Source organism: Telopea speciosissima, chromosome 2, assembly GCF_018873765.1.
Source record: "Telopea speciosissima isolate NSW1024214 ecotype Mountain lineage chromosome 2, Tspe_v1, whole genome shotgun sequence".
NCBI lineage: Eukaryota > Viridiplantae > Streptophyta > Magnoliopsida > Proteales > Proteaceae > Telopea > Telopea speciosissima.
This window is the reverse complement of record NC_057917.1, coordinates 4385632-4410864: the sequence shown is the minus strand read 5'-3', so window position 1 is coordinate 4410864 and position 25233 is coordinate 4385632. Positions and strand designations below refer to the sequence as shown.

The following is a 25233-nucleotide window of genomic DNA, read 5'->3' as shown; positions in this document are numbered from 1 at the left end:
CAGTCCAGTTTCTGTGGCAGGAATTAAGAAGCAAGTTAAATTCTTACTCTCAGTTTTTCTCATTCTACATGCAAGACAATGACATTGTGTTACTGCTTTCCAAAATTTAATTTATACTAGGGTTAAGAATTATTTTTTTTGGTGAATAAAGAATTCATTGCCAAAAGAAGAAAGAGATACAAGGGGCCCCTATTAGAGGGGAAAGAGAGGAAACATTGCAGGAGAACAATATAAAGCAAAGCAAAACCCAACCGTCAGGAGAGAGGAAAGAGGGCTGCAGAAGGGAGATGGGTAAGCCCCAAGAAAAAACAATAAGCATGTTCCTTGGAGAATCATCAACACTACGATGGAAGACAAAAGATAGTTTGCTACTGACATCAAAAGAGATGGACCATCTTCTGAGATTGTGCTATATCCAAATATGATTGATGGCGGCACCAAAGGCAAGCTTACCAATGACGTTGCAGATTGACTTACCGGCATTAGTCATATCCACCCATATCTATTTTGTCGATAATGGGAAAACTCTTCTTCTTCTTGGCCAGCATTTACCCAGAAGCCCATTCCAAACTGCAAAGGAGAAGGGAGTCAAGGGACAAGCATAAAAGAGGTGATTCATATCAGCCACAGCATTCCAACAGAGGCAGCAGGAAGGAGAGACATGAATCTAGCGATAAATCAGAAATGATTGTGGTGGGACTTGGGAGGCAATTGGACAGGGCCTGCCAAACAGAGAAGCTGTGCAATGTAAAAGTTAGTTCTAGTAAGAACCACTCTACAGTAGGATCAATTGAACGTCCTCAGACTTGCAGTAGATCAAAGCCCACACAATTGCTTGGAAAAAGGAAATGGCAGAAGAAAGAAGGATAGTTTGAATTGAGCCTCTCACTCTCTCCCTTGAGTCTCTCACCCATGGCCTCTCACCGTCGTTGGGGTTGGCTATCTCAGCCAGGGCATCTCACACTTCTCCGCCACTCTCAGGACAATGCATTGCAAAACAGCAACATAACTTCATTCATTAAATCATGTGGAGGCCTCTAAGGGCATTACATTATATAGACTCAAGGGTTGAGCCCAAAATAGAAACTCTCTAGAAGAGCTGAGACTTGAGTTACAAGTGATTGAACATAGCTAAGAAACAAAATTAGAAGGTAACAAGAATAGAAACTCTAACTCAGCTAAGCAACTAAAATAGAAACTCTAATTTAGAAACAAATAACTACCAAAATAGAAACTAGGGATATGATATTGGCAACATCTAATCTTCCATGCCAGCTGTCCATATGGCCCACAGCACTTTTCCCATGAACAGTAACTCGTGGTACTGTTCATGTGAACAGTGAACTTTTTTTTATTTAAATTTCTGTCTTGGTCCCTTCTCTTCCTTCATGCTTCTATCTGGAATGGGGCTGTCTTATGTGATGCTCCATCAAACCAAGAAAAACCTGCCATATCGTCAGACCAGGCTGCCTCTCATAGCAGTTGAACCCCACAACTACACTGGGCTGGTTTTGGGGCTTGTTCCTGCGGCTACACATGGACCTGTGATCTACATCAGTTCTCCTCATCTTGAAAAAAACTCGTCCTCGAGTTTGGTAAAGATGTCGAATCTGACTTGCATGATGAATCTTCAATTGGAAGTAGAATGAAACAATCATCGATCGTGCCTACTGCCTTTCCTTAGCTCTGATACCAAATAATGTAGAAGTCAGTTCTAGTAGGAACCACTCTACAATAGGATCGATCGAACGTAGACTTGCAGTAGATCAAGCACACACGATTGATTGGGAAAATAAATAGAAAATAGAAGAAGGATAGTTTGGATCGAGCCTCTCACTCTCTCCCCTGGGTCTCTCACCCACGGCCTCTCACCGTTGGTGGGGTTGGCTATCTCAGCCTGGGCATCTCACCCTTCTTAGCCTCTCTCAGGACAATGCATTGCAAAACAGCAACAGAACTTCATTCATTGAATCATGTGGAGGCCTCTAAAGGCATTACAATATATAGACTCGAGGGTTGAGCCCAAAATAGAAAGTCTCTAGAAGAGCTAAGACTTGAGTTACAACTAATTGAACTTTGCCAAGAAACAAAATTAGAAGGTAACTAAAATAGAAATTCTAATTCAGCTAAGCAACTAAAATGGAAACTCTAATTTAGAAACAAATAACTAACAAAATAGAAACTAGATCTATTGATGCAAATACATCACCAAAAGAGGCTTATTTTGATGGGAATGTCTAGGGTTAAGTTATATACATGTTGGGCCTTTGATCTCATGGGTTTTCTGTGTAATAGGCCACTTTTATAGGCCTAATATATGGGTAATTAGGTTGCATACGGGATTCTTTAGTTTTATTTTTATGTAATTGGTGGTCATGTGACAACTTAAGTGGTCATGTGACTATTTAAGTTGGGCTGGACTAGGACTCTATAAGTCCAGCCATGTTTTGCGTCTATTTCCTTTGTTATTTCACTTTCCTAGTCAATTTAAGTTAACTAATAGGTTAAGGATTGAGTTAGGCCTTTCTTTTTTAGCGTAGGAGTCTATTTTTGAGTCTTTCATATAAGGTTGTAAAGGGGGGGGGGGGGGCAAGTTTTAAACACGAATTTTGATTTTAATGAAAAGCTTTTGCCGTTCTTTTTCTCCATTGAAGATTTTTGTCTTGTGTTTGATCAAGGCTGGTGGGATCGGTGTTTGACCCGATTGATACCTTGCGGTGGGAAGCCCGGGTGATTCGTTGGTGGGATTGGTGTTTGATTCAATCGACACTTTGCGGTGTGGAGCCCGGCTGGTTTTTTTGAAGCTCTCCTTCAAGTTTAAGTTCAAAGATTCAATTTTTATTCAAGATTCTCCTTCAAACAGCTGCTGCCAGGATAATTCTGCAACTCCAGTGAGTTTGAAACATTCTCCATCCCCATTATTCTTCTCCTAATCCTTTATAGCACTAACCCTAGCTACCCCCCCCCCTTTTTAATTTTCACTTTTACTACACCAACCATGAACCAGACCTGTCTACTCATCCACAAACCCCAAATTCAGACCACATACTCCTCCACCATCAAGCTCCAGTCGATCCTAAGCACAGCCACCATCTCCCATTAAAACCCTAACATCCCACCTTCTCAAATCAAAACCCGAAACCCTAATTTCTGCCCAGCCCAAACCAACCGTCAGAACAGTCTACAAATCTGACCGATTATCCATTATACCCTCCTAAGAAAACCATTCAAGTTTGCTTAACTTCTGTCCAGCCAAACCGTAGAAATCCATCTTTTCCTCTTTCTAAAAACCCGAAACCCTAACCCTAACTTGCTGCCTAATCAAGTTTACATACTTCCCTCCATCAAAACATCTCAGAACCTTCACTGATAGACTCCCCTACATCAACTTGACATAACCCATACATCAAACCCTAAACCCTAACCCTAAATTCACCAAAAACCCTATTTTTGACCTAGTTGATTCACCTGTTCATATCAGATCCTGGTTGATTGGCTCCTAGTTGGTCTCCTACCAATCTAGGACTACATTATCTATGCCAAAATACAAACTAATGAAATAGCAACTAGGAATATGATATTGGCAGCATCTAATCTTCCATGCCAGCTGTCCATATGGCCCACAACATTGTTCCCGTGAACAGTAACTCGTGGTATTGTTCATGTGAACAGTAACCTTTTTTTTTTAAAAAAAAAAATCCGGTCTTGGTCCCTTCTCTTCCTTCATGCTTCTATCTGGAGTGGGGCTGCCTTATGTGATGCACCACTGAACCTGCGACATCATCCCACAACTACATTGGGTTGGTTTTGGGGTTTGTTCCTACGGTTACACATGGACCTATGATCTCCATCACTATGATGGGGGATGTTACCTTTGAACCAAACTATCTTGCGCAAGGGAGACAAGGGGCCACAAGCTCTAAGGAAGTCCCAAGCTGATTCAAAGCTACAAAGGCTAGCATAGCAGCTTGACCAAACAACAATATCACCCCTTTTACGAGGCCCTCTGGAAATGGGAGGCAAGGCATTCCAGACGGCAGATAATAGGGGAGAGGAAGAAGGGGGAGGGGCCCAATCATCATGCTGAATGATGACTACAACTGGGGACTGCTTACAAATACCCAAATTGTAGATGGCTCTTGCACCAACTAAGTGGAGGACGACGTCCATAGGGTGCTAGTTGTCAACCCAAAGGTAGGTAAATGTAGTCCTAGATAAGTAGGAGACCTACTAGGAGCCAGACAACCAGGGACTGTAGAACTACTGGTTCGATGGGGCAGAATTGGAGTTGTAGGTCAAGTTTAGAGTTGGGGTTAAGGTAATTGGGTTGCATCTTATATGGTAATGCTAGGCAGGTTTATATGAGTTTAATGAGCTAGGTATAGTGAAGTTTGAATAAGAAATTCAAAAACAGAAAATTAGGGTTTTGGGTTTTGGGAAAGAGGAGAGTGATGGACTTTAGGGTTTAGAGGAGGATTTAGGGATAGGCTTTATCGAGTCCTCTGGGGTTAAGAAGGTCACTTGGCCAAGGTTTGGGGATTAGATGATGGCTGGATGTGATGGATCTGTAATTTGGGGTTTTGGGTTTAATGGAGGTTAAGGGGGATTAAGGTTTTGTTGAAAGGATGGGCCTAAGGTTAGGATCGAGTGGAGGGGGTGATGTGAGGGTGCTGTAGTTAAAGTTAGAATGAAATTGGATGGTGGAATTGGTCTGGACAGAATGTAGATGGTTAGGGGTTTGACAGATCGATTGAGTTTATGGGTGGATTGCTGATGGGGATCGATGGGACTAGGTTTAGAGGATTAGGAGAAAAAGGGTGATTGCTAAAATTGTAAACTACTTACTTATAATTACAGGTCTTCAATGGCAGCAGTTTGAAGATAGAGAATAGGTCCTCCCGATCTACAAGATGCAAGGAGTCGATTGGAGATTCCACCAATCCCTTCACCTTGATAGAATCCACAAGCAACACTCACGATGGAGCAAGGCAGCAGCAGCTAAGGCAGCAAGCAGAAAACTGAGTTTTGAAAATCTGAATTGTGGGGGAGCCTCCCACGAATTGTATTATTTATAATTTGGAAGCCAATGGCCTAATACCTAGTCAGCCTAGGAATTTGAATCTCAAAGCTGATTCTAATGTAGTCCTAGATAGGTAGGAGACCTACTAGGAGCCAGATAACAGGATCAATAGCAAAAGGGGTTGCTGGTTAGAATGGACAGCACTAAGATTTAGGTTAATTCTAGGGTTTAGGATGGGAATTTGGGAATGGGTCTTATATAGGTTTAATATGCAGGTCTAGAGTGCTTTATTGGCATATAAATATTAGGATTTAGGAAGGTTTTCAAATTCTGCAATTTGGACAGAATTGAGTTGCAGGTTTTGGGTTTAATGGAGTGCAGGAATGGAGGGGATAGAGTAGGAATTATGAGCTGGGTTTAGGGTCGAGTGTAGGGAGAAGTGTGGGGGTTGTGTGCTGGAAGTGTGGTTCGAAATTGATGGTCAGATCTGTAGTTAAAAGGGAATCCTAGTGAAGGTAGGAGTTGCAGGTTTAATGGAGATTAGGGTTTGATGGATGGAGGGGGGTGTGGATTAGGTTAGAGGATGAAGAGGGGAAGGATATATACAGAAAATTAAAATTACTTACTGGTTTGATCTCCTTCAAAGGCAGCAGCAACAGCTTGAAGAAGCTCGATTGAATAAGAAGAAGGACCTCTCGATCTATAAGATGCAAGGAGTCGATCGGAGTCCACCAATCCCTTCACCTTGATATTACCCACAAGGTAGCCTTGATATTACTCACAAGGTTCACTCAACAGAGCAGAGCAGCAGTTAATCCAGTTATGGCAGCAAACAAAAGCTTTTTCATTAATTAAATTCGTATGTAATGCTGGCCTCCCTTACAAACTTAAATAGAAGACTAAAAAATAGACTTAGACACTGAAAAGGAATGGCCTAACCTAATCCTTAATCTATTAGCTAACTTAAACTGGTTAGGAAACTGAAATAGACTCAAAATAGAGTCTTAATCCAGCCCAACTAAACAACTAAAAGAAAAACTAATAAAATCACTTAAATTGAACCATTGGTTGAACCAGTTCAATTTAAAACACCAAATAAAAAGCTAAGTATGGAAATAAAACTAAATATGGGAGCTAATCCCGTATGCAACTTATTTACCCATATTTTAGGCCCATAAAAGTGGCCTATTACATTAGAAACCCATGGGATCAAAGGCCCAACATGTAACCCAACCCTAGACTTAGTCCTAATAAAAGAAGCCCAGTTTAGTGATAAATCTGCATCAGATTCCTATTACAAAAACAAATCACTCCCTCAACATAAATCATGGAGGGGTGGGACAACTTAAATAAAAAGCTAAACAACTTAAAAGATTCCCTAACAACTAATAGAAATAAATCGCTTAAATTGGACCAGGATCTGAACCGGTTCAATTTAAGTTTACAATTAAACTGAAAAATAAACTAAGGCTCCAAACAGGCCCTAATCCTAGGGCTTCTTCTTCTTATGCTTGCGGATGTAGGTCCTTGGATCCGCATCAGAGGTAGTAGCACCATCATCAATGTCAGAGGAAATGGCCCCAAGAGCAATAGGCTTAAGATTCAGGATCTTCCGCCACACCCAAGAAGCATCAGAGATAATAGGAACCATCTAAATAGAATCATTGGGAAAAAGAGCAGAGTAAACCTGATGCAGATTGAAATATGAAGAAAAAGAGGCCAAAATACTGCTCATGTTACTGTTCACGTGAACAGTGTCACCGCCCCATATTGCCTTGGCAGTAATGCGACTAGAAGATCCTGTGGGGCCCAAGACCAGATCATTTTAAGACTTTTTTAGAAGTCTCAATTTTGTCTATGTGTGGGGATTTAGGAGTTTAGTTTAGTTTCTATTTTCAGAATTATTCTCTTAGATATTTGTGGTTGTCTATTAAGCAACCTTAGCTCAGTTTAGTTTCTAATTTCAGATTTAGAAAGTAGGTTTAGCTTTTATTTAAAAGTTTCTATTTTCAATTTGTTTCCTTTTTCTTGCAAGTTTCTAATTTTCTCTTACTTGTAAGGCAAGCATAGCTTCCCATAAATATGTAATGCCCTTAGAGGGCTCCCCCCCAATGATTAATGAATTGAATTGAGATTGCTTATGCAAGTTTTATTGTCCCAATTGTGACGATGAAGGGCTGAGAGCCTGGCTGGTGAGAGCCCAAGCTCCTTATCCCCTTCTCTTCTTCTTCTATCTTCTCCCCCTACCCTATTTGGTCTCCTTTTCTGTTGCTGCTGCTGAGACACTCCAACTGTTATTGTGCTACACTCTTGAAGACCAAATCAGCCACTAATCATCTCTGTGAATTGCTGCTACTGCCTCCCATCAACAGAGGGTTGCAGTCCTGCGATTCCAGTTTCTGACTAGATTTCCCAGCAAAAACTTAAAGTGTTTATATCTCCACAACCAAGCCTCATACTCAGCAGAGGTTTGGAGAGTTTTGGTGTTCTAAATTCCACTGGTTTGGGAGATCTGTCCTAACCTTCTATTTTGGGATTCCCTTCATATCTCCGTTGTTAGCCATCAGAACTGACTGAGATTTGGAACACAAGACCTACCCAGCCCCTGCTCCCTTCGATCCTAGTGTGACACCAAACTGCTGGCTGGATTACCTAGCATTTGTCACCTTCTATTTTTGTGTTTACCTTCTAATTCTGATTTGCTTCCATTATTGATGATCTGCTGCAACTATTAAATGATCCTAGTGTAGAGTGGTTCTTAGTTGAACCCCTCCCACATTAAAGCCCAGTCAACCCAAATGCTTATTGTTACTTGTTTGGGTAGGGTCAGCAATGAGCAATGTTGGTAATCATGTGATTATTTGTTATTGGTTATTATGTAGTTATTGTTGTAGTTATTTTATTAGTCATGGGGAGTTATTAGTGGATAATAGTGGAAGGAGAAGTTATAGGGAGAAGTGGTGTAGTTACGTAACTATCTGTATACTTATATATAGAAGTATTCAATGAATGAAAGGGGACTTTGAAAATCTTAAATTATTCTTGAGTTTATCTTGAGAGAGGTCGGCTACCTCCCAATAAGCCAGATGCCTGGCTTCGGCCATAAAGCCCCTCTATTTTCTCTCCCATTACTTCTCTCTCCACCTTAATTTCTATTTTTTCCTATTTTCTCTCTCCCTTTCCCTATTATTTCTCTTCTTTTTCTTATTTTATTTTTCTACATTATCTTGCACGTAACAAATGGCATCAGAGCCAGACGCAGCAGAGGAAATCGACAGTCCCGGGTCTATACGGGAATATCCTCATCTGTTTAACAGCAAAAACAAGGTGACCTTCCAACCGTGCAAGATGAAGAAGAGGCTCTCTATGACCTTCCAACCATGCAAGATGATGAAGAGGCTCTCCATCCAAAACCGCAAGTTGTGTTGGATTGTCCTTGGAAATTACTCCACCAAGATTTGGAATCCGGGTGGAATGATCTAAATTTTTATTTGTAATTTGGTGGTCTTGAGGACAAGACCAAATTTAGGAGGGATGAATTGTTACGTGTTTGGATAGGAGTAGCAATGAGCAATGTTGGTTATGGTTATTTGTTATTGGTACTTATGTAGTTATTGTTGTCGTTATTTTATGTCATTGGGAATTATTATTAGTGGATAATAGTGGAAGGAGAAATTATAGGGAGGAGTTGTGGAGTTACATAACTATTTGTATACTTATATATAGAAGTATTCGATGAACAAAAGGGAACTTTGAAAATCTTAAATTAGTCTTGAGTTTATCTTGAGAGAGGCCGGCTACCTCCCAACAAGCCAGACGCCCGACTTCGTTCATAAAGCCTCTCTATTTTCTCTCCCATTTCTTCTCTCTCCATCCTTAATTTTATTTTTTCCTATTTTCTCTCTCCCTTTCTTTTCCTATTATTTCTCTTCTTTTTCTTATTTTATTTTTCTACATTATCTTGCACGTAACACTTTTCTTCTTAACAACAAGCTTCCATATCAATTTGAGAATACCAGTGACCTCTTTGATTCTTCTCAAGCCCAAACCTCCCTCATCCTTGGGAAGACATATTGCAGCCCAACTAGGAGGGTGGAGGAATCTGAATGAATCAGATCCTTTCCAAAGAAAGGCATACATGAAGGACTCCAACGCCTTAATGGTGGACTGGGGTAAACCAAAAACACTAGACAATAGATGTAGGAGGACTGAAGGATTGATATGATCAATTCCAGACGACCGGCATAAGAGAGGAGCTTGCACTTCCAAAATTGAAGTCGCTTGAAAATAAGATTTAGCATTGGATTGTAGTGATGAGCTGTCAACTTGTCTGGGATCAAAGGCAACCCCAAGTACTTGACCAGAGGGCGGCCTAGGAAGAAACCCGTCTTCTCATAGAAAGTATCTTTATCCACATCAGAGATTCCAACAAAAAACAATTGATATTTCAAGAGATTGATCCGGAGACCCAAAAACCCCTCAAAATGGTGCAAATAGGACAGAATGGTCTCAATCGAAACAATATTTTCTTTAGAAAAGATCATGAGATCATCAGCAAATGTGAGATGGGATAGCTTAAGGGTCTTGCTAATGTAATCCTAGATGGGGATAAAGCCAACTAGGACCAGAACCAGGATTTACTAGGGTTTAATGGATTGGCTAGGGTGGAATTAGGTAAATAGTGAAGTTAGGGTTAGGGTTTGAGAAGGAGATTAATGTAGGGATCTAGGGTTTATAATGAGTATTATGGCTAGGGGCTTGGATCGAGTTTCCCAAATAGTGAGGGGGAGATTCGGTCCAAGTTTGGGCTGCTTCTAATGGTGGAATCAGGCTGGGCAGGTTTTAGGTTATGGAAGTGATGTTTGGAGATGGAGGGATATTAGGGTTTGGCTTAGAGGGTTAGGAACAGAAGAGTTTGGGGATGGAGATTTACTTACTGGTTATTGGATGGATCCTTGAACTGGTAGCAGATTTGGATAACTGAGCCATGAACCTTCAAACAATCAGCAGTAGCAAACTTGAACAAATCTGAATGCACACGAATGAGAGAGACAGTGAACTCGTGAAGGCTATCTCAGCCTCACCTTCACAACCTATCTCAGGACAGTGGAATGCAACAAAGCAAATTTCTTATTCATTAAATCATGGGGGGCTCAATGGAGCTTTTACATTATATAGCCTTCAAGGCTGGACATGAAATATAAATCCTAACTAGGACTAGGACTCAAAATAGGAATAGGAATGCCAACTAGGACTAGGACTCAAAACTAGGACTTCTAATTAGGATTTAGATTTGAACTAGGAATCCTAATTAGAATTACAACTCAATAAAGAATAAAACATAACAAAAACAAATAAAACAAATACTAATCTAAATCCCCACGACTGCTGTTGGTGTAAGGGAGAATCCCTACACCTACCCGATGGCTAATTATGCTAGTGTAGGGAAGAATCCCTACACCTGCGGCTGGTTTTAGACAGCCAGTTTACATAAACTCCCCCCTTCTCAAAAACATTCGTCTCCGACGAATGGATGAAAGACATGTAGCGCTCGTAGAGATCAGGATCAAGTAGCCTGAAGTCGTCGGCGTGAATCCAGGTACCGTCACTATCAGGGCGATCTTTCCATTTAACAAGGAAAGAGTAATAGCCGTGACCACCCCGCATAGTAGTAAACTTGTTATCAAGCACATTCTCAATGACATCAGCAGTAGGAGTGGTAAACTGTGGGAGGCGGAGAGCATGTGCAGTATCACCGTCGTCCGAATGGTGGCCGACATAAAGAGTGAGATCGGCCACATTGAAAAAATTGTTAATCTTCATAGACGGAGGAAGCTCGAGCATATAGGCATTGGTCCCAATGCGTTGTTGCACCTTGAAAGGACCCATTTTGCAAGGGTGGAGCTTATGATTGGCTCCAGGAGGAAGTCACTCAGGAGAAATACGGACCATCACTAAATCACCAGGTTGGAATTCCACGTATCGGCGATGACGATCAGCTGCTGCCTTGTAACCCTCATTGTTAATAGCAATGCGTCGGCGAACGTCGGTATGGACCTCGGTGATGTGGCGGAGGAACTCATCAGCGTCCACACTAACACGAACATGAGGAGGAAGAGGAAGCAAGTCCACGGGGCGCTTGGGTTGCAGACCCAAAACAATCTCAAATGGAGTACGGCCAGTGGTCCAATTGACAGAACTATTGTACGCAACCTCGGCAATACCAAGGACAGAAGGCCAATCTTTTGCATGATCACGAACAAGACATCGGAGGAGATTGCCTAAACTGCGATTAACCACTTCAGTCTGCCCATCTGTCTGAGGATGAAAGGCGGTGGAGAACTTTAGCTTGGTATTGGTCTTCATCCACAAGGTCTTCCAAAAATAGCTAGTGAATTTGACATCACGATCAGAAACAATAGACTCGGATAGCCCATGAATACGTACTACCTCTTTGAAGAAGACCTTGGCCATGTGACTTGCATCAAATGTCTTCCGACAGGGAATGAAATGAGCCATTTTCGAAAACCTGTCCACCACCACAAATATAGAGTCATGACCTCCCGTGTAGATGGGAGACCGAGAATGAAATCCATGCTGATATGTAACCAGGGTGCATGAGGCACTGGAAGAGGTGTGTAGAGGCCCGTGTTTTGCTTATCACCCTTGGCAAGCTGACAATCTCGACAACGCTGAGTCACCTGTTGGACGTCACGCTGAAGATGTGGCCAATAATACAAATCAGCAACTGCAGCATATGTCTTGCTAATGCCAAAATGCCCTCCCATGCCACCGCCATGTAGTTCCCTAATGAGGTGCTACCGAAGGGATGTGTTAGGGATACATAGGCGTGTCCTGAAGAAGAGATATCCATCACGTAGGGAGTATTTGGCATCAGTCCCGCCTTGCTGTAATGTAGTATGAATGGGGGAAAAATCAACATCAGCCGTGTACTCATCTCTGATATGTTTGATGCCTGTGCTGTGAGAAGAAGAGGTGGATAGGGTGAGAACTTTCCGACTTAGCGCATCAGCGACCTGGTTCTCTTTGCCTGCCTTGTACTTCAGAACGAAGTGAAACTCCTGGAGATAGGCGATCCATTTAGCATGGCGGTTGCTTATGGATCGCTGAGAATGGAGATACTTAAGGGCCTCATGGTCAGAGTATAGAATAAATTCTTTGCCCACAAGGTAGTGTCTCCAATGCTTTATAATCTGGATCATTGCATAAAGCTCCAAATCATAGGTAGAATAACGCCGCTTAGCATCGTTGAGTTTCTCACTATAGAAGGCAATGGGATGATTTGATTGCATGAGAACTTCTCCAATCCCAACATGAGATGCATCTGTAGCCACCTCAAATATGACATCAAAGTTTGGGAGCTATAGAACAGGTGCCTCGGTCATCTTTTGCTTGATCAAGGAAAACGCTTTGGTAGCAGCCGGTGTCCACTGGAATTTGCCCTTACTTTCTCTCATGCACTCAGTAATGGGTCCATGATGCCGCTGAAGTTCCGAATAAAACGCCGATAAAAAGATGTTAGGCCGTGGAAACTCCTAACCTCTGTCAAGGTGTGTGGCACTGGCCAATCGACTATGCTTTGCACTTTCTCCGGATCAGCTTCAACCCCGGCTGAAGATATAATAAACCCAAGGAAGATTACCTTAGGTAACATAAAAGAACACTTTTTGAGGTTGATGAAGAGTTTCACTATATGTAACACTCTCATCACTTGCTTTAGATGATCGAGATGCTCCTCGGTGGTGTGGCTGTAGATAAGAATGTCATCAAAGTAAACCACAAGAAACTTATCGATGAATGGACGAAGTACCTGTGTCATTACACGCATGAAGGTGCTTGGAGCATTTGTGAGACCGAAAGGCATCACCTTCCATTCATATAGACCATCCTTTGTCTTGAAAGCAGTCTTCCACTCATCTCTTGGGCGGACCCGAATCTAATGATATCCGCTCTTTAGGTCAATCTTCGAAAAGATGGAAGCACTTGTGAGCATGTCTAACATGTCGTCAAGTCTTGGAATAGGAAACCTGTATTTGACGGTGATCTTGTTTATTGCCCTGCTATCAATACACATCCTCCATGTACCATCTTTCTTTGGAGTAAGTAATGCTGGAACAACACATGGGCTCATGCTCTCAACAATAAACCCCTTGCGAATCAGGTCATCCACTTGTCTCTTGAGCTCGGCATGCTCAGTAGGGCTGAGACGATAAGTGGGTAGATTTGGTAACACCGAACCTGGTACTAGATCAATGGCATGCTGAATATCCCTCATAGGAGGTAGCTCATCTGGAAGATCGTCTGGTACTAGATCTGAGAAATCATCAAGCAGATCTTTTATGGACTTGGGATGAATAGTGGTAGGGGTTGGTGACACTGCTCTCGTGACCAGGTCTAGTATCAACCCTGTCTCTTCACTTGTAGTAAGGAATTCTCGGTGAGGCAGGGACAGAATTCGTTGCTCCATGGGTTGTGCTTTAGTAGTACTAGTACTAGCATGTGGTGCCTTGCTGCTTGACCCTCCTTTCATTGGCTGTCTATTGTCAATAGTTTTCAAGACCTGTTGTCGCTTCAGCTGGGCAGCTCTAAGCCTTGGCTTCATCAATGGTACATTGAGGGGGTTGAGAACCAGTGGTTTCCCTTTGAAGTCAAAGAAACACTGATTTTTTGTACCTCCCGTCAATACATTGTTATCATACATCCATGGTCTCCCAAGTAAGACATCGATCGAATCATAGGAATTATATCACACCGGACATTCTCCTCGTAACCAGAAATCTTGAGTGGCACTGAGCATCGCTGATTAACCTCTAAAGTATCATTATTAAGTAAGGATACCTTGTATGGTTGTGGGTGAGGTTCAGCTTTAAGCTTCTCTTCAATGACAAAAGCTTTAGAAACCACGTTGACACAACTACCGCTGTCCATGATCACTTGTGCTGTTGCTGTCCAGCTATCCATCAGTGTATAAAAGATGCAATGTTGACGCCAGTCCTCTCCTTTAGATTCAGCAACCAGAATGCGGGTTACTACATTTACCTCATAAATTTCGTCTTCCAAAGTATCATCATAGTCTTCTCCCTCAAGAGCAGCATTAACGGCCCAATTGTCATTAAACTGCGGGTCACAAACTTGGACATCTGGACTAGTTTCCATGGCTGCAAGCACTGAATTGGACTTCCCTCTTTGGGGGCAGTACCTTGCATAATGACCATCTTGTTGGCAATGGAAACACTTGTTAGGTGTTTGACTACCCATGGGGGCCTTACCCTTTTCCTCTGTAGTTAGTGGAGCTCGGGTAGGGAAACCACTAGATCTGTTAGGAGTAAAAGTTCTCCTAATATCACCGGACTGCGGTGTGAATCTTCGCGGGGCAGCTTTGATTAAATCTTCAGCATCCATGGCCTTTTCAAAACAGTGATTCAAATTATATATTTCAACCACGCCTATCTTGTCTTTAATGTCAACCCTCAATCCCAACTTGAAACGGGATATAAGCTGGTCATCATTCTCATCTACACCCGTACGTGAGAGTAAGTCATTGAATTTATCAATATACTCCTCAACTGTTAAGGTACCTTGTCGTATAGTGTTCAGTTGATCATGCAAACGCCTCTGATAAGGAGGTAAGTACTTCTCTTTGAGAATCTCTTTCATAGCTGCCCAAGTAATTGGTTCCATGTGACGACGGATCAACCTGTCTTCATGTGTACGCCACCAATCTCTGGCTCCTCCGGTTAACTTAGTCGTGGCCAGCTGCATCTTTCGGTCTTCAGACAACCGAAACCACTTGAAGTAGTCATCTAGAGCACTCAACCAGTCATGGAATGCAATAGGGTCATGTTTCCCGTTATATTCCTTCAGATCCAGTTTCACCTTATGCTTATCATCACGGTAATACTGATTTCCATCGTGATCTTCATCTTCTTCATAGGCAGAATTGTTGTTGATCCTGTGTGTCTGTAGTGTGGGAACCCTTTGTGGTAACCTATATGGATGTCGGTTGTTAGTGTATGAAGCAGCAGCTTCAGTTTGTGATATTTGTTGTGGAGGTGCAGTAGGACCTTGTTGTGACAGTACATCAACCTGTTGCTTGATGGTCTTCACATCTTCAGATAAAACCTTGACTATCTCAGCCAGTTGCTGTAGAGTGGTTGGATCACTTGATTTTGGAGAACCCATAGCTAGGCTCTGATACCAAATAATGTAATCCTAGATGAGGATAAAGCCAACTAGGACCAGAACCAGGATTTACTAGGGTTTAATGGATTGGCTAGGGTGGAATTAGGTAAATAGTGAAGTTAGGGTTAGGGTTTGAGAAGGAGATTAATGTAGGGATCTAGGGTTTATAATGAGTATTATGGCTAGGGGCTTGGATCGAGTTTCCCAAACAGTGGGGAGATTCGGTCCAAGTTTGGGCTGCTTCTAATGGTGGAATCAGGCTGGGCAGGTTTTAGGTTATGGAAGTGATGTTTGGAGATGGAGGGATATTAGGGTTTGGCTTAGAGGGTTAGGAACAGAAGGGTTTGGGGATGGAGATTTACTTACTGGTTATTGGATGGATCCTTGAACTGGTAGCAGATTTGGATAACTGAGCCATGAACCTTCAAACAATCAGCAGTAGCAAACTTGAACAAATCTGAATGCACACAAATGAGAGAGACAGGTGAACTCGTGAAGGCTATCTCAGCCTCACCTTCACACCTATCTCGGACAGTGGAATGCAACAAAGCAAATTTCTTATTCATTAAATCGTGGGGGCTCAATGGAGCTCTTACATTATATAGCCTTCAAGGCTAGACATGAAATATAAATCCTAACTAGGACTAGGACTCAAAATAGGAATAGGAATAGGAATGCCAACTAGGACTAGGACTCAAAACTAGGACTTCTAATTAGGATTCAGATTTGAACTAGGAATCCTAATTAGAATTACAACTCAATAAAGAATAAAACATAATAAAAACAAATAAAACAAATACTAATCTAAATCCCCACGACTGCTGTTGGTGTAGGGAAGAATCCCTACACCTACCCGATGGCTAATTATGCTGGTGTAGGGAAGAATCCCTACACCTGCGGCTGGTTTTAGACAGCCACTTTACATCACTTGCATTTAGGAATGGGGGAGATAAGAAGCTAGTCTGTATTAGATTGGACACTTCTGGAGAGGACTTCAGGACCAAGGAGAAGATGAATGGGGAGAGGAGACAGCCCTGACGAATACCCATAGGGTTAAGAATTAGATCGTTGGATCTTGAAGTTCCATTGGTTGCACATACTGCAATCCAACCCTTATCATGGATTATATATGTTGCCTTTATATGTATACCGGAAGGAATATAATAGAAATTCAATGTGTTCATACATTAAACAAACTGAAAGAATGAATCCTCATGAGCATCAAACGGGGAAAAAAAAGCAGCTAAAGGTACGAGAGGAGTAACCAGCTCGGTAGGGACAAGCTTAGCTGTCAACATTTTGAGGCAACAATAGATAACCACCCCATTTTAGGAAACATAAAGTACCATAAGAAGGATGATCTAACAAGAGGGATACAGGTCATGAATAAATGCAGGTTCCAAATCCAAGACCATTTTCCCGTCCCCTTTCCTTGATCTGAGTTAACAGTTTTTTCTTTCTTAAAGATGGTAAAACCCGAAATAACAGAAAGGAATATGATTAATGGTCAGATTTTGATTTTTTTTCTGTGATGTTCGTAGAGGTACTAAGCTCCATTTGGTCTATAGTGAAGCAAATGTAAACATGAAGTAAACTCAACAAAATTTTCCACTTTACTTCCATCAAAATAACTCATTGAAAAGTTTCATTTCTCTTTCTCCAATCCATCTCTCTGTACTTACCAATAAAAATTCTGTTTCTTTTTCACTTAAAATCACTTCACTTCAATTATTAACCCCTTAAAAAAAAAAAAAAATTCACTTCTAAGCAATGGGGCCAAGGGTGGAAATACAGGTGTCAGATATTGTATTTATTAAGTTGCTATTCAATATTTGATGGAAGAAAACAGTTCTTGATTCAGGATATGGAAAATTAAGCAACTGTCCATACCTGCATGTAGAATCACGACATTTGTAAGCGCTCAAACCAAATATGTGAAATGGAACAGAGAAAAATTCATTGTAAATCAACCCACAGTAGATAGAAAACACAGCCATTAGAAGGATAACATAGCGTCCACCAAACGCCAACTCCATAAAGCTGCCAAGTTTCTGACAGGAAAACAATATGTAAGTCATAATCTCCAAAACAATGTGTCTCCATCTTTGACTTAAGTTTACATGTTTCAGTAATGGCTAATGTTCACATTATAGATTTCATTGTATGAAAATGTAGTTCACATTCATGATTTCATAGTGAGAAACTATAGATAGCATCATGCAAAAACCACTCTCACTTCCCCCTCTTTCTCTTGATTTCCTGAAAATTTTAATGCAAAGAAATCAGGAATTTGGCTCCAGCTATACTAATTCTTCCTCATAATTTTATTAGAAGGAAGGAGCAATATGCTTGTTTAACAGATATAAAATTTCTCCATAAGCTTTTGCCTTTGGTACCTGGACAGTAAGGGTGATGCAGATTCATCACCAAATAGGGCTTGTTTCATTGGGAATAAATCTAGGGTTGGGTTACATACATGTTGGGCCTTTGATCCCGTGGGTTTCTAATGTAATAGGCCACTTTTATGGGCCTAAAATATGGGTATATAGGTTGCATACGGGATTAGCCCAATACTTAGTTTATTTTATGTTTTTTAATTGAACCGGTTCAAATTGGTTGCATCCAATTGGTTCAATTTAAGTGATCATGTGACTTGGTTAAGTGGTCATGTGATGTAAGTTGGGCTGCATTAGGACTCCATAAGTCCAGCCATGTTTTGAGTCTATTTCTTTTAGTATTTTAGTTTCCTCGTCAGTTTAAGTTACCTAATAGGTTAGGGATAGGGTTAGGCCATTCCTTTTTAGTGTCTAAGTCTATTTTTGAGTCTTCTATATAAGTTTGTAAGGGAGGCCAGCATTGAATACGAATTTGATTAATAAAAATTAGCTTCATGCTTGTTGCCATTGCTGCTGCTCTTTGTGAGTGTATATCCTTGTGGATCTCAAGGTGGAAGGGATTGGTGGATCTCCAATCGACTCCTTGCATCGTGAAGATCGGGAGGGCTGCTACTTATCTCTTTGCATCGTGAAGATCAGGAGACCCCATTGTTCATCTTCAAAGCTGCTGCCATTGAAGACCTGCAACAAGTAAGAAATTCTGCAACTATTCTTCTTCCTTCTAGAAGGTAACATAAGGTGATTTTTGAGATCTACCAAACCAGCCATCCGATTGAACTCAGATTTTCACCATACCTCTATTAACCCTAATTTGGGAAGTGATTCAAATTTGACCTAATTCCTGTGGCCTGATTTGAATATATTCTCATATTTTCCATTCTGCTTTCCATTCTGCCCCTACCTCCATTAAAGCACAGTTTCAAACCTTCAACCATACTCGATTCTGATTTCATGCTCAGAATCAGTAGTTGATTTCATGACATGTTAATTCTGAATTTAGTAACCTAATCATATCTCTAAACCCTAGAATCCCCTTCTCCTACCTCCATTAGGAATTGTCTCAAATAACCTTATCTTGCTGCCCAACTCACCTAACCTACTTCCATTCACTCAAACATCATAAAACCTATACCATTAGACTTCCCTACACCTGCCCATCATTACTATATAAGACAACCCTAACCTAAACCTAACTTTAACCCTAATTTTGACCTAAAACTCAAGTTTCACCCATTCGGATGACCTGTTCAGATTAGACCCTGGTTGAACTGGCTCCTAGTAGGTCTCCTACCTATCTAGGACTACATCCAAGGGTGTCAAAACCTAGCCCGAACTGTTAAGACCGACCAAAAAAACCCGGACCGAACCGAACCGATCCTTATTGGATTGGTTTTGGACTGGGATATGACAGGACCGGCTGAAAACCGGACCGCACCGGACCGACCAATAGCAAACCGAAACCCGAACCGAATGAAACCGATAAAAAAAATATTGAGTATAAGGTTATGAATAGGTGAATTGATAAAGAAAAATCATTGAGTTAGTGAACAAATTTCTGGTTGTAAGGGGGATTGTTACAAATCAATGAGTATGAGGTTATGAAAAAAAAAAAATTCATTTTAACAATGCTTCTTCCATTAATCTCCTTGTTTACTATACAAAATTAGTTGGTTGTCAAATAAATGATTTGAAAGTAGGGTTCATTCAGTGATTTCAATAGTAATTATCTTCTCAGTGACTATTCTTTGATTTCAATTTTAATTATCTTCCCCTTACAATTAATTATAAATAATTATATGATTTGTAACAATAATTATCCATTGATTTGAATATATCTTCCATTCTTCCCCATATAATTTATTCTTCTTTGTTTGAATTACAACATGAACATATTAAATCAATTTTCTTGTTTATGGTTGTATACTTGTTTTGACTTGGGGAAGGTGAATTAAGGTGTTTTTATCGAATCTTTCCTCACTATAAAGTATGAATTTAAGATTTCATTGTGCCTCAAACCCGAAAACAAACCGATCTAAACCGGTAATAACCCGATATTGACAAACCGAAATAAACCGAAACCACACCGGATCAAAACCGAAACCGACCAAAAACCGAAGTTTCTTAACGGTTTGGTTTTGGTCTCACCATTCCAAGACCGAAACTGAGCCGAACCGACAGTTTGACACCCAGCTGGACCCAATGATGCTGTGCTAGGCTTTGTGATGCAGCAGCTAGGTACCACAGCAGTACCAAAGGAAGAAGAAGAAAGAAAGGCCAGCTAGCCTGCAGTTTCAAAATTTTCAGAATGCAATCTTCCTAGGAATCCTATTCTCTCTGTGAATCCTAGTACTAATCTCCTTGGCCCCATTTGTTTGTCAGGGTCATGATGCGGTGGGAATGAACAGTAGTTGTCAGACTTTCCTTGGAAATACAAAAATTGGATTGTTTGGTTGCAGTGGGGAGGGGAAGTTGGATTTCCAATATTTTTCTTGTCTGTCCCTTATCGGCACCATGTTTCTCCCACCCCATCCACTTCACAGTCCCACCGTTTTGGAAGGACTTTGTGTGGAAGATGAGGGCAAGTTACAACAGTAATAAAGAACAAATGGAGCGGGACGAGGGGGATGGCACACAGTGGAGTCGGCCATGGCCGTTGTTGCTTCTGCTCCACCGGAGATAATGTAAGTCTGGATCACGAAGGACTTAGCCTCGGGCAGGATCTTCTTGAACCAAGTTTAATGCTGGTTTGGTCATTAAAAACTGGGCAACAGCAACAATTGATGAATGCCTAAGGAGATCAAAGGCTTAACGGTTCAGCAACACTCCCTCAATAACAGAGTTGCAGGTACTTGTTTTGTTGACCCTTGATCAGAATTTCCAGCTGTAACCCCTAGGCCCTAACCACTTACCACTTTTGTATCAATCGATTGCAAGTTTAACAGTTGAAGTACACCATTGCTTAGATTAAGATTTGCAGCAGATACTCCATAAATTATTGCAGAATTTGCAGCATATCACACAATGAAATTGGTTGAAATTAAAAAAATAAAATAAAATAGAAGATAGAATGATAAACAGGATTGAGTCTTCCTCCCCCACTTGGGCCTCTCACCCTTTCATAGCTTAGGCATCTCACCCTCTCAACTGTATTTCACAGCCATTAATGGTTATAACCAAACTCTTTTTTTTTTCAAACTCGACTCGGCTGTTTCAGCCTTTGCTCTTTATTTATAAACTTCAAATCCCTCCTTGCGTGGAAAGGAATCCCTCACAAATTGAACTTTATCCTGCATAGAAACTACTTAAAACGATATTCGAATCCCAATCTAATTAACAAACTAAAGAGTCCTAGAAAAGGAAACTACTAATTACATAAAACAACCTATAAAATAGAAATTAATCTTTAACTAATAACCCCCCCCTCCACGCAAGGGACTATATCTTCCCTAAAATATAGGATCATGCAAGCTGGAAAAAGATCTTCCAAGCCTCCTTTACATATTGACCATGGGACCTACTCGAAATCTGGAAAAAATCTTCCTCTCGCATGGCATCTTTAATCTTGATCTCGAAACTCGCAGGTTGTGGACCCACACAATCTGTCCTCCTATAATAACTCTCTCCATGAAATCAGCAAAAGATCAATAGCTATATTCTCCCTCCCAAATAAGGCTGGCTGATAGCTATCCTTGGGCAGAATATAGGCTGGGACATTGAAATTAAATAATCCCATAACATGAGCCAGGTATGGACCCAGTTTGAAATCCAATTGATGTACCAATTCTGCATCAGGAGACCCACGAAGAGAGGAAGGCATCATAACCACTGAAACCAGATCTTATGAAATTAGCCAACAAACCTTAAGTCCACCCTAACCAGTTCCACAAAAACACCACCTCAATTCTCCCACATAAACCAGATCTTATGAAATTAAATTAACCTAGGGCATCATAATCATTGAACTACAAAAGCCAAACTACATTCCATAAAAATTTACGAACTGAAAGAAAAACCAAACAAACATCTCACTCACTCCAATCACACATCAGTGAATTTAGGGAACTCTATGAGAACCACAGTTCCACGAGCAATGAGAGGGTGTAAATTAAAGACTTCTGTCCTACGTTCTTCTAGAATTTCTCTACAGTTTATTGTGCTGCTTCTTTGTCTTCTTCTTCTTTCTTTTTCTATCCCCTCGAAAAATTTTCACTTTCCTTCAAGCCTTGAAAGCAAGCCCAGAACATAGTTCGAGATCTCGCCGAGTTTCTCGGTTTTTCGAAATCCTGAGACGAGACTGACTACGAGTCTCAAAATGTCAATATCTCGGAGAGATCTCGGATCTCGGGTCGAGATCTCGGTTTGACCTAGGAAAATGCCCATCTAGGTCCTTTATATGAGTGCTAGATCTCGAGATCTTGCTGGAAAATCTTGGTATACAGACACCTATCTATGCTAGGAACCAAGACAAGATAGACACTTATTTATCCCTAATATCATTTAAAGTAAATGCTTTTGTATTTGTATTTCATTTATTTAAGATATTATTCATAAATAAACAAATACCCCCCTATTTGAATCCAATAAAAATAGTTAAAGAATCAAATTCCAAAAGGAAAAAAAGTCAACCCCCCAGTTCAAGAACAAAAACTGGATTTTCGACGGTAGGTGCAATTTTCAACTTTCTAATGTTGGGGTTTTTCTCAAATCTAAAAATTTCATAAATCTTAATATGGTAAAACATTGCTAAAAACCAAAAGTGCGGTAAAATATTCATTTGTTTTCATGTCCAAAAAAATATTTTCATTCAGAGCGATTTTGACAGCATTCGCGCACACCGAATTAAGTTTGACCGGTACATCACTCCTTCAATATAAATCAGATTTTAGCAATCTTGGACTTGTTGGAACAAAAATGTACCGGTGGTTCGCGAAGCATCTGGCTTACCGGTAATCTCCCATTCCCGTCGTCAAAAGACTATAATAACTATAGCATGCCAGAAACGGGGAGTTGAGGTGGTTAGATCTATACCCCGAAATGCTCCCAGCATAGGAGCCTATGGTTCCATTCTTGTTGTTGCTGGAGGGAGTTGTGCTCCTCTTGGTGTGGAGCGATATACGAGAAATAGATGCTCAGCCTGCTATGTCCGATAAGAGACCGACCATATACCATATCTTGGGTTGTGGGCTACTCTGAAAGGAGTGGTGACCCAGCGCGATAGGTTGCTTTTACTAATACTGGACTGGCTTCCTGGTCAAGTCAGCCTCCTTTAGTTTGTCTTACGGACGGAGTGGGCTTTTCCCCAATGGGGTGCTTTCCAACAAGTCCAAGATTGCTGAAATCTAATTTATATTGAAGGAGTTATGTACCGGTCAAACTTAATTCGGTGTGCGTGAATGCTGTCAAAATCACTCTGAATGAAAATATTTTTTTGGACATCAAAACAAATGAACATTTTACCGCACTTTGGTTTTCAGCAATGTTTTACCATATTAAGATTTATGGAATTTTTAGATTTGAGAAAAACCCCAGCATTAGAAAGTTGAAAATTGCACCTACCGCCGAAAATCCAGTTTTTGTTCTTGAATTGGGGGGTTGACTTTTTTTTCTTTTGGAATTTGATTCTTTAACTATTTTTATTGGATTCAAATAGGGGGGATTTGCATATTTATTAATTGTATCTTAAGTAAATGCTATACATAAGTGTGTTTGTCCTGTGTCTATCCTGGTTTCTAGCATAAGTGAGTGTTTGTCCTGTTTTCCCACTAAGTGATATTAGGCATTTACTAATGATATTAGGCATAAATAAGTGTGTTTGTCCTGTGTCTATCCTGGTTTCTAGCATAAGTGAGTGTTTGTCCTGTTTTCCCATTAAGTGAAACTCCTATTTGGACTTTGTTTTTGTAAAATCTGATAGTGTCATTGTGTTTAAATGACCTAAAATAGGCTGAATACCAAGTTTCAGACCCAAACTAGGTCTAAAACCCACCGAGATGAGGCTTCGAGTCGGGGGGAAAAAAAAAAAGTGCACCAACTCGGCGAGATCTCGACTCGACTCGGTTTTTCAAGTGTCCGAGTTGGCACCGAGACCCGAGTTTTCGAACCTTGGCCCAGAAAACATAGGCCAGACCAAAGACATAGAGGAAGAAGATGCCCCCCTCTCCCCCCACTCCCTCCCTTTCTCCCTCCGCCAAAGAAATCACCGAAACGCTCCGCTTCCTCTATCATTGCCTCGATTGGCCCAATCTCAACAAGCTCAAAGAAAACCTACCTCTACCACTCAAACATGTAATTGCCCCCATCAAACTCAACAAATACGCCCTCAAAGCCCCCGGTACCCCTCACACTTAGCCCTTCCTCCTCACCATCATCCACTAGCTCGTCTAGGTATTGCTCTACAGTGTATCTCGTTGATGCAGATACATCACCAAAAGAGGCTTATTTTGATGGGAATAAGTCTAGGGTTAGGTTATATACATGTTGGGCCATTGATCCCATGGGTTTTCTATATAATAGGCCACTATTATGGGCCTAAAATATGGGTAATTAGGTTACATACTAGATTCCGTACTTAGTTTTATTTGACTTGGTTGAGTAGTCATGTGACTATTTAAGCTGGGCTGGATTAGGACTCTATTAGTCCAGTCATGTTTTAAGTCTATTTCCTTTGTTATTTCACTTTCCTAGTCAGTTTAAGTTAACTAATAGGTTAAGGATTGGGTTAGGCCTTTCCTTTTTAGTGTAGGAGTCTATTTTTGAGTCTTTTATATAAGGTTGTAAGGGGGGGCAAGTATTGAACTCAAATTTTTGTCTTGCGTTTGATCAAGGCTGATGGGATCGGTGTTTGACCTGATTGACACCTTACAGTGGGAAGCCCAGGTGGTTCGTTGGTGAGATTGGTGTTTGATCCAATCGACACCTTGTGGTGTCAAGCCCGGGTGGTTCTTTTGAAGCTCTCCTTCAAGTTCGTTGAAGATATCCTTCAAGTTCTAGTTAAAGACTCAATTTTTATTCAAGTTTCATCCTCAAACAAGCTGCTGCCAAGAGTAATCTGCAACTACAGTAAGTTTGAGACATCCCCATCCCCATCTTTCTTCTTCTGATCCTCTACAACCCCAACCCTAGTTTTCCCCTACGATATTTTTAGTTTTCCCATACCCTAAATTCCCCACAGACCTAACTAGCCATCAGAATTTCATCAAACTTCAACCACAACACCCCCTGCCTATAAGGAGAACTCGATCTCCCTTTCTGCCCATTCCAACCACTGAAACCCTAATTCCCCCCATCTCAAATCAAAACTCAAAACCCTAATTTCAGCACAGCCCAAACCAACCATCAGAACAGTCTACAAATCTGACAGATTATCCCTCATACCCTCCTAAGAAAACCATTCAAGTTTGGTTAACTTCTGTCCAGCTAAACCCTAGAAATCCATCTTTTCCTCTTTTCCAAACCCCGAAACCCTAACCCTAAATTGCTGTCAATTCAAATCAGCATACTTCCCTCCATTAAATATCTCAAGACCTTCACTGTTAGACTCCCCTACATAACTTGACATAACCCATACATCAAACCCTAACCCTAACCAAACCCTAACCCTAAATACACCAAAAA

At 40.9% G+C, this 25233-nt stretch overlaps 1 protein-coding gene across 2 annotated transcripts in view; it reads right to left on the bottom strand.

Annotated features, from left to right (window-relative positions):
• LOC122652770 (V-type proton ATPase subunit a1-like) overlaps positions 1 to 25233 on the bottom strand; it is a 53907-nt gene that overhangs the window by 4147 nt on the left and 24527 nt on the right. For both annotated transcript variants that reach the window (XM_043846618.1, XM_043846619.1), the window contains one exon: positions 17114 to 17274. In XM_043846618.1, the coding sequence (XP_043702553.1) occupies positions 17114 to 17274 (161 nt within the window). The remainder of the gene's footprint in view (positions 1 to 17113; positions 17275 to 25233) is intronic.